Raw genomic sequence first — 10,530 nt, 5'->3', positions numbered from 1 at the left:
TTCAACACGTCATCTTCCGGGAACAAACATGGCGGCCTCCACATAACATGTCTCCGTCTAAATATCCTTCGGATGAAATTTTGTTCACGAGAGATGTCACAAGTTTGGAAGGTTCCTAGCTTTCTGATCGATATATATTTTAGCAGTTGACAGGCAGTATGTATGGATCACAGAATCAGAGGGATTTTATTTCATTTACGGTCGCCGAAGATGAAAAATACGACAACCAAAAAGTACGAAGGAGACAGTCTTGCTGGCGGGTAAGTAAGAACTTAGGGCTTCTTAGGCCCTACACACACATTCAAAATCTAAAAACAGTGTGAAATGTTTGATTATATATCTATAATCATATATAAAGATATTAATTATACCACACTCGTACATTAATTTGTATTGACAGTGGCCTACGAATTGCACATGTTACCTTGTAATGTTAGTTCTATTCGCCCTTTGTAATTTATTTGTATAAATAACGATAATTATAGGTCGGAAGTAATAAATTAAATAGCCTGCTATATTATAGACTATATAGTATTATTAATTTAAAAAAAAACAATTAAAAATATTTAAAATGAATATTTCTAATTCCACTACTAACTAGTGACCCTGACCCTGTTGGGTGCAAACTTCAATCCTCGTACAAAATTCAGAGTGCGCAAACTTGATGGCCAGATTTGAATTTGTTTAAACATAATGTTTAATATTGTGTTCTCAAATCCCAGGCTTGGAAGCAACTGTCACGGCTACAGCGCGCTATCTTCAATATAATGCTGATGCTGACAGCCGTCTGTGTAGTCTACTTACTAATGATGCCTGGTCCTGGTCCATCGGAGTTGGACATTGATCTATCACGGAATAATAGGATAGGAGGAGATGCGTTGAATCTTGATGATCGTATGCAAGCATTGAACGTCGTTGATGACATCAATGGACAAGTTGAAGACATGGTAACTTTAGCTAAGAATTCACGATAGAATCCTCTTTTTTCAGTTTGTAACATTGCAGGCCTTGATTTTTGTTCTTGAGGGGGCACAGCAATTTTTCCTCTTGTAAGAAGCCTTTCTTTGAGGAAAATTGAAACTTGTATAGGAACTCTGCACAGGGCACCACAGCAAAAGCACAGGGCACCACTGCAATTGCTGTGTTGGTGCCGTGAGTTAGCTGGAGGCCTGACATGATTGCTATAGACTTGATTTGACCTAACATATACATGAAATAACAAACAGGTGTGTGAAAGTTTAAGCTCAATCAATTATTGGAGTCACAAGAAAAAAGTTGGTGAAAACCTTTAATGCTTTCACTGTCCGTGGCACTCTACCAACTGAGCTACATGTTTCTAGCCGTTTTTGGGTGGTCTCCCTATTCTGTCACTCTTAATTTTCCCATTTTCTTATTCCCTCTACAAGAACCAAAAGGAAGGACCTAAGCGCCACAAGAAAGGACCACCAAAGCTGAACAGAGATCGAGGAGCCCTCGCAGTAAGCTTACCTGTACATGTAAGTGGTGTAGAGATCCCTGGCAGACAACAGCATGTGGGTGATGTATTAGATAAAGTTCCGCTCCGAATCTTTGAATCTCGGGAAGGGGCAGCAGCTGGGGCATTGGAGGTAAGATTTGTTTTGGAAAGGAGTCTTATTTGGAGCATGACGCTGCAGTGTAGTGCTGTCGTAGTGAGTATCCATTTCTTCAGTGCCTCATCTGCTTTCTCTTCTCTTTATCAGGCATGATATTCTCCCCACTTTATTCCGTTTTCTGATTTTTTTTTTCCCTTGGAAAAATCTGGAAAATGTGATTTTATAGGCTGATATGTCTATTAGCATGATAACAGCCTTCACTATGTGTACATGTTGGTTAGCCTGTGTACTTAATGAAACATTCATACTTTTTTTTCCCCAGGACCCAATATCATGCCTGTCTTTATGTACAATATACATGTAGACCCCCTTGCACAATGCAGAACTCAAGCCTTCATTGATAAAGGGGCACAGCGATTTCCCTCTGATAAGGGGCACTTGTATTGGAACTTTACCCAGGCACAGCAAAAGCACAGGGCACCACAGCAATTGTGGGTTTTTTCGAGGCCCGGGAATGCACCTCCTAAGAATGCGCTCCTACTATTACCAATATTTTGGGAGTCAACTCCTTTGTGCACATTTTTTTAAGTCTCAAACTGGCGGACAAGATAGGCGTGTGTTAGTGCGCTGCGCGTTGTGCAAGGGATCTAGATAGGCGTGTGTTAGTGCGCTGTGCGTTGTGCAAGGGATCTAGATAGGCGTGTGTTAGTGCACTGCGCGTTGTGCAAGGGATCTAGATAGGCGTGTGTTAGTGCGCTGCGCGTTGTGCAAGGGATCTAGATAGGCGTGTGTTAGTGCGCTGCGCGTTGTGCAAGGGATCTAGATAGGCGTGTGTTAGTGCGCTGCGCGTTGTGCAAGGGATCTAGATAGGCGTGTGTTAGTGCGCTGCGCGTTGTGCAAGGGATCTGTAGGTCTGGGTTTTGTTTTTTCCCCGGATACTGGCAAGCCCATCAGACTGATGCACTCCAGGTCTCATTAGAATTTGACTTATTGCTATGTTGTACACAAGAAACAGGGCAGATGACTGCATCTGGTGGAGTGTAAAAGCTTACCCTTTTTCAAAAATGTTGTGCTCAAGTTATTTAGTGAAACTATGTGTAAATCTCTTTTGTGGGAGTGTTAGCTTTGAAAAGAGCCAGTGTGTTATCACACCGGCCACACTGGTTCTTTTTCAGCCAACACTCCCTCGAAAGAGATTTACACGTTATGGAAGAATGAACCAGCATTTAGGGTTCCGGTTCAAGGTTAGATTTAAAAACAGGTTTAGAGACAGTATCAAAATGGAGATCAGTGTTAGTTTTATTCAGCAGATTCTAAGACAAAATAAGGGTCTCCCAAAGGTAAAGGATTTGTTATCCCAAAGTCATGATAGATATTGGGGCAACCAGATTGATTGCACTGTGTAACTGCAAACCTGCCTTTATGTACAGTGTATTTAGTTTGTTCGATAACATGATGTCAAACTTGTGCTGTTTTGCTGGACTGATTTAAATAGTTCATTGATAGTTGTTAAAAATTTCGTTGCACCAAATTTTGTTTTATGATTTTATGTTTCTGTTACCCATGGTAGATTTACACGAGAGCTGCTAAGTATTGACAATCTTCTTTTAGAAAATCTGCTTAGTATGTTAATGTGCATGGCACTTTAATTGAAACAACTGTTTTCATTTAAATTGGTACCCTTTACAGGATAATAGGATGGGGGAGGATGAGGAACCAGTTCTGCACGTGCCAGATGATGGCGCAGCTAATAGAGATGAAGAGGTCAAAGGTCAGCAGGAGTCTGACCCTCATAGAGATGGTGACCCAGATGAGGAGTCCAACAACGAACCAGAAGAAAGGAAGGACGACTCCGAAAGTCAGAGCAGCATATATGGTTAGTTGGTAGTTCTTCCATTTTGAAATATTTTTCGTAAACCTTGAGCAGATGGCTTTTTCAAACACAATATCAATCTCTTCCCTCGCAGGCACCAATTTACAGCCCTGGGTGGAAAGAAGCAATTAAATCATATTGCTCAAGGACACCTGTATCACGACCCTGATTCGAAACCCACGCTCCAGTGACTAAGCCACCGGACTCTCTTAACCGCTCAGCCATGACACCCATGTTTTTTGTTCTGTTTTTTTGTCCACCAGGCCCAAAGAATGAGAAGCAAGAAGCAGTTGTAGCCGCTTTCCAGCATGCATGGAAAGCCTATAGAGCTCATGCATGGGGGCATGATGAATTGAAACCCATCTCTAAAACCTACAATGAATGGTTCCATCTAGGACTTACTATAATTGATTCTTTGGACACGATGTACATTATGGGTCTGGATAAAGGTAAGCATAGTGTTAGCCAGAGGGGTGTTTTGTGCACCTCTATGAGGAAGTTATAAGTTTTTATTGGCACATTTCTGAAGTATCAGGCCTTGACCTGGATGTCGGGGGGGGGAATTCAATTTGGTGTGCTGATTGGACTCTTTGAGATACCCCCAGAACAAAATTGTTATTTCTTCTGATTAATTATTTTTTGAGATATGGTTGACAAACTTTTACTAATAAGTATAAGCTGCTATGTTTGGTCATTGGAATCTTGCTATGTTTGGACATTGGAATCCTGCTATGTTTGGACATTGGAATCCTGCCATGTTTGGATATTGGAATCCTGCTATGTTTGGACATTGGAATCCTGCTATGTTTGGACATTGGAATCCTGCTATGTTTGGACATTGGAATCCTGCCATGTTAAGACATTGGAATCCTGCTATGTTTGGACATTGGAATCCTGCCATGTTTGGACATTGGAATCCTGCTATGTTTGGACATTGGAATCCTGCCATGTTTGGACATTGGAATCCTGCTATGTTTGGACATTGGAATCCTGCCATGTTTGGACATTGGAATCCTGCTATGTTTGGACATTGGAATCCTGCTATGTTTGGACATTGGAATCCTGCCATGTTTGGACATTGGAATCCTGCTATGTTTGGACATTGGAATCCTGCCATTTTTGGACATTGGAATCCTGCTATGTTTGGACATTGGAATCCTGCCATGTTTGGACATTGGAATCCTGCTATGTTTGGACATTGGAATCCTGCTATGTTTGGACATTGGAATCCTGCTATGTTTGGACATTGGAATCCTGCTATGTTTGGACATTGGAATCCTGCTATGTTTGGCCATTGGAATCTCCAAAAGTAAAGTAATACAGAGATAATATTTACATTTCAAAGCTCTTGAAATGGCCCTATTTTTAATAACATAAAATTTAAAGTGTACCACATAGCACAAACAAAGTATTCAAAAATATTACCTTTGACCTCGATTTCAGAGTTTGAAGAAGCTCGGAATTGGGTGGAGAATGAGATGAACATCAAACCCAATGTAGATGTCAACTTATTTGAGACGACTATCCGTGTATTAGGGGGACTACTAAGTGCCTATCACCTTTCAAACGATGAAGTCTTCTTAGATAAAGCAGTAAGTGGTAACCAAAGCTCAAGTTCATAGAGCTACCTAAGCACAAAATCTCACTTAAACAAAAAGAAACATTATAAGATAAAATGTTATCTGTAATTTAGTTTGTGTTATTACGAGATCAATTTATGTAGCAAGGTGCTGCAGCGCATTCAGCAGCCACTGCCAGAAACACCCTTCTCTTAGCGAAAAGTATATCCGAGTTCTTTTATGGCATTAAACAATACAAATGACCAAAGTCATTTCGTTCCATCCAAAGGACAAAGCACTAGTGGTTGTGTTGTTTAAGGACAAAAGTGTCATGTACCGGACCCGAACCAACACGCTGCTGATAAGAAACACCAGAGCTTGAGTCCGGTGCTCTTATCCGCTCATCAACGACATACTAAAAAATCTAATGAAAAATCATCCCTTTTTCCTTTTGTGATCCAGAAAATATTAGGCAACAGTCTACTTCCAGCATTTAACACCAAAAGCAAGGTACCCCACGCTGATGTGAACCTTAAGACAGGCAAGGCCCATGCACCCCGCTGGGGACCAGATAGCTCTGTGTCGGAGGTCTCAACAATCCAGATTGAATTTAGAGAATTAAGTTTCATCACCAAGAACAATATCTACAAAGATGCCGTAGACCGAGTCATGAGTCATCTACATGGGCTGAAGAAAGTGGACGGATTGGTGCCCATTTTTATCAATGCTAACACAGGGCAGTTCCGCCAGCGTGCTACGCTTACTCTGGGCGCAAGGGCAGATAGTTACTACGAGTACTTATTAAAACAATGGCTGCAGACTGGCAAGAGTGAACAAATGTAAGTCTTTATAAAAATAGCATTGTGTGAAATAGAATTCTTTGAACATACTGTTGACATTATTATTGTTAAAAGGATATGTTGCTTTAGGATCAGGCGCTTTGGACTATAAGTGAACAAGTAGACACTCGGTTCAGCTCTAAGCATAAACGTAACTGGAAGAAATCTTGATGCACCTCACAAAAACTGAAAAATACCAGGGACGAAAGAAGGCAAAATGGAATAGGTTGGTTTGAGGTTGGATTTGAAAATGTCTAGGGTAGCAGCTGTTTTAAGTGAAGGTGGTATAGGGCATTCCATAATGTTGGTGAGCTGTGTGAGAAAGCGTTCAGGCCCTGCCACCTCGATACCCTACGAGGTGTTGTGGTCGTGAGTAAGTTTTGGGAAACGAGCGGAGAGATCTATGAGGTTGATGTCGGCAGAGTAACTTGGCGTTGTTAGTTAAAGATAGTATTATTATTATATTGACTTAAACAGCAGATTTTTTTTACTATGACAGATTTAAAGAGGATTTCGAAGCAGCTATGACTGGAGTTAAAAATCGCTTAACAAGACACTCAGGTCCCAATAATTTAGTCTTCGTGGGTGAACTTGTGAATGAAGCCTTCTCACCCAAGATGGTAAGTTAGCCACAGTAATGTTAATACTATATAGACATTGATGGCTGGCCGCTGTTAATGGACCTCACCGACTGTTATTGCCTGATTATTTAGGATACCCAGAACTCTGGCCACCATCTCAAACTTGGCCTATGAGGCTCATGCAATATGAACATAATTCCCCCCCTTCCCAATTTTGCAGAAAGTACTCCGAAATTGTTCCATGTTCTGATGGACAAATTTGGAAATCTCCCTGACTATGGAAACCTTGTCCCTATGACGTTGAAATTATCTCCCTGATTGTTGTACAACCTATGAAGTTGAATTTATCTCCCTGATTGTTGTAAAACCTATGAAGTTGAATTTATCTCCCTGATTGTTGTACAACCTATATAGTTGAATTTATCTCCCTGATTGTTGCACAACATTTCCCTGATTGCAAGCTGCAAGCGTTGGCAGTTCTGTAGTACAATTGTAAAGGTTCTATCTACTGAAAGTACAACCAATAACTCATTGTGTCATTGTTTAGTTACAATCTTCTCCTTGTCATTGGTTACCCTTTAGGACCATCTAGTGTGCTTCCTCCCTGGTACCCTTGCCTTAGGATATCACAATGGCCTTGATGAGTCATATCTGGAGCTTGCCCGTAGTCTTGCCCATACCTGCTATCAGATGTATGCACAGATGCCAACATTCTTAAGTCCAGAGATTGCACACTTTAATATGCTGCCTGGCACAAAGGATGATATTCAAGTTAAGGTGAGATTTTTATGTATACATGATGACGCTGCTCTTACTGACTTAAATCTTTAAACAAGTTCCTTTGGTTTTACCTTGATTTTGGGGGAAAATACTATTAAGTAAGTAAGTTTTGCATTTACACCATGTAAGAAATCTCTTTTGTGAGTTGTGGTGGCTCTGAGAAGAGTTTTGATCAGTAAACTCATACCATCTTTCTCCAGAAGGAAGCAGTAAAAGGAATTCATACATGGTGTCACCGCAAACCTTACTTACTTAGTAACTTTATTTGATTGATCAAAGCATCACAGCATGTGACAAAGCAAACACTGGATTTAGTCTGCAGAACGTAAAGGTCTTATACACGATTGGTGGAGCTGACAAAATAATCTCGGACAGTGTTCATGTTTTGTGTCATTGACCACATTCATGAAATACACAATCTGTGAAAATTGATGCTTATTAATCAGTGGCAAAATTTTCAGTATTTAAATTCATTGACGTTAATTTGGTCGTTAACACCAGGATCAGCTAGTACGTTTTTTGGTAGATTTTCAGATACAGTTTTATGGATTATTATTTCATTTCAGGGAAATATTTCACTGATAAATGAATTGATAATTTCTTCTCTTTTCATTACAGCCCGCTGACGCCCATAATCTCCTTAGACCAGAGACTATAGAAAGCTTCTTCTATCTTTACCGCATCACCAAAGACCAAGTATATAGAGACTGGGGCTGGCAGATATTCCAAGCCTTTGAACGCTACACCAAGATCCCAGAGGGCGGTTACTCCTCTATCAGTAACGTCAAAAATCCTGATAAACCCTCCTTCAGAGATAAAATGGAGAGCTTTTTCCTTGGAGAGACACTGAAGTACTTCTTCTTGTTGTTTAGCGATGAGCCGGACTTATTACCGTTGGATAAATATTTATTCAATACGGAGGCACATCCTTTTCCTATTCGGACTATAAATGGCGCCATCAAACACTAGTATGGCAAGTAATTACTTAGGTTCAGTAACAAAATTATTTTTAAAGAGGCTATGAAATGTGAGATTTCAGACCTCGCTCTGGTGTAGGCTTGAGTACATAGTAAAAAGCAAAGCTGTGATGAGCAGAAAGTGTTGCTTAACAAAAATGTTTTTGCTTAGCAGGAACTCGCAAGGAAACCAGTCATGATACTTAATAATCTAGTGGTGTTTTTCACTGTTAACCTGCAATCTGCTTAGTAAATCTTGTGCGACGAAGTGTTTCCAGCGGGTTTGTGAGATTGGCCTCAGAGAAAGAGATACCAGATATTTGAGTGAGGTTTTGTTTAGTCATTCATGCTGGTGCAATCTAAATTCTCTTCTGTTTGTGTGTGCTCAAAGTGCCATAAAGGTGGAGTAGGGAATTATGATTGAAATTTGTACACAAATAATGATTGACTATGCCAGTAGTTGCTGGGATTTGAGTCAGTATGGGTAATTTAGTTGCTCAAAGCCATTTTTTCTTCTGAATTCAACTAAGACATTGTGGATCTTTTTCTAAAGCTGAAAATTATTGTCAGTGTAAAATAAGTATTCTTTGACTGTCAGTAAACTCTTAGCTGCAAGGGTTTTTACTGCTGATTGTTGTCTTGACACACAGAATTATGAAAGCTGCTAAGCAGAAATGAGCAGGGTACCAGTCACAAATTGTACATATGACATGGTAGTTTGGCTGGTAACATTATTCTGGTATGGATAACTTTGTTGTGCTGGTAAGCATAACTATGGTTTGCTACGCTGCTTTTTGTGCTTAAGCAGCTCTATGAAATTGGGTCTTGTGTGTAAATGTGTTTGCAGAAGCACAAGAATTCTGAGATGAGAGATTTGCAACATACAGTTCACCAGGTTTTTTTTTGTCACATGTTTGCTGAACGCCATTTGGGTCCAATGTGCAGTTGGCTAGTCAGGCATCCTGTTTGCACACATGCTGGGGTTTTTCTTATTGCAAGTTGTCGTCATCACTCTCAATGCACAGCTCTTCAAGAAGCTGGTGTATGTAGCCTTCTGTTGGATCCCTGTAAAAACACAGAAAGTAACACCTTGAAACAAGGCTAAGTATAGTATGAGTCGTACCATAGAGAAAGGACCCTTTCTCTATGGTCATACAGTGATGGAAAATTCAAACTTTTTCTGAATGCAGACTTTTTAAAATCTACCTGGTAAATAAAAAAATGCTGTAATATTCTTCAAATTTAATAGGTGATGCTCTTTGATCTACTTTTCTAGTGCTAAGGAGACTGTTCACAAAAGCTCATTGGAATCTTTAACTCCAGGGGTTATTATTATTATTATTATTATTATTATTATTATTATTATTATTATTATTATTATTATTATTATTATTATTATTAAAAGATGGACATACTATCATTCCAATGTACCTTCTAAGACCTGGTTTCAGACTGTTAAACCCCAGTATTAATCATTTACACTTTAGGGTTAGGGTTAATGTAAGGATTAGGGTTTGGGCGTAGATAAGGAAAATACACTAGGAGTGTCGGGACATAGGGATGTCGGAACATAGATTTCATGAAGTGTAACGATTTGTAAATGTTGAATGTGGTGTGACCACAAAAAAAGAATTCTCTGTTTAGTGTCTAGCTAGCTTTTACCCTTTAAGGGAAATAATACATTAAAGTTTGAAGTTTTCCTGCCAGTTTCTACAAAACAGACATTCCATTTAGTATCCATCTCATTTATTTTAATTTGGAAGTCTAGCTTGTTCAACATTTAACAGTCACAATAACGAATAATTCATTTTCAACAGTATGGCATTCATGTCAATTAAGATTATTCAAATTAATAAGGTCACAATTCAAAGATAACTCAATGTCCCCAAAGCTAACAGCAAGGGTCTGTCAACATTCAATGTCATCAGTGTTGTAAATAGGCAGTGCAAATTCAACAGAAGAATGGTGGAAATGTTGTCTTGAATATCCATTAATGAAATAGAATCTCTGAAACTAAACTAATTGAGAAGAATGAAATCATGTGTGCTCAAAAACGATAATGAATGCAATGTAGCTGAAAAGAAGAGTTTATATTTTGCAGAAACTGGCCAGGCAAACCGATAATGATTTTCTCTGAATACTGTTGTCACTATGAGCTGTCTGCTTTTAAAAGTCAAGCTCATGTCCAGCTTTTCCTTATGTATTATAATTGTTGGAGGGAATAGTTAGGACTGTTGAATAGCTATCTGTATTTTAGAATAACTGATTTGGAATAAAGCTATGGACATAAAGCTGAAGACGAGCAGAGTATACTGTTCGAAACGTCGTGACCAAACCGGCTCTTTTCAGAGCCACCACTCCTTCAAAA

The 10,530-nt window shown here is 39.4% G+C and overlaps 1 protein-coding gene across 2 annotated transcripts; it reads left to right on the top strand.

Moving 5' to 3' along the window:
* The first annotated feature begins 22 nt into the window (after positions 1-22).
* Positions 23-10,530, top strand: LOC117303061 (endoplasmic reticulum mannosyl-oligosaccharide 1,2-alpha-mannosidase-like). Of its 2 annotated transcripts, none has more exons than XM_033787116.1 (10): positions 23-260; positions 723-947; positions 1,407-1,496; positions 3,264-3,450; positions 3,711-3,896; positions 4,891-5,039; positions 5,469-5,845; positions 6,345-6,465; positions 7,009-7,203; positions 7,825-10,530. In XM_033787116.1, the coding sequence occupies exons 1-10, from the start codon at positions 159-161 to the stop codon at positions 8,173-8,175; spliced, it is 1,983 nt and encodes a 660-aa protein (XP_033643007.1). In that variant the 5' UTR covers positions 23-158; the 3' UTR covers positions 8,176-10,530. The 2 variants fall into 2 exon arrangements, with proteins under 2 accessions (XP_033643007.1, XP_033643006.1); XM_033787115.1 differs by having other exon boundaries at positions 1,407-1,607.

Source organism: Asterias rubens, chromosome 19, assembly GCF_902459465.1.
Source record: "Asterias rubens chromosome 19, eAstRub1.3, whole genome shotgun sequence".
NCBI lineage: Eukaryota > Metazoa > Echinodermata > Asteroidea > Forcipulatida > Asteriidae > Asterias > Asterias rubens.
Note: the sequence above shows the minus strand (reverse complement) of the source record. Positions and strands in the feature narration are given on the sequence as shown.

What these genes read in the sequence shown, in the direction of transcription:
- LOC117303061 (XM_033787115.1), top strand. Translation starts at nt 159, where the DNA reads ATGTATGGATCACAGAATCAGAGGGATTTTATTTCATTTACGGTCGCC. An exon ending in CATTATGGGTCTGGATAAAG is followed by an intron (nt 3,897 to 4,890) that starts GTAAGCATAGTG and finishes CCTCGATTTCAG; the next exon opens with AGTTTGAAGAAGCTCGGAAT. An exon ending in AAGCCTTCTCACCCAAGATG is followed by an intron (nt 6,466 to 7,008) that starts GTAAGTTAGCCA and finishes GTTACCCTTTAG; the next exon opens with GACCATCTAGTGTGCTTCCT.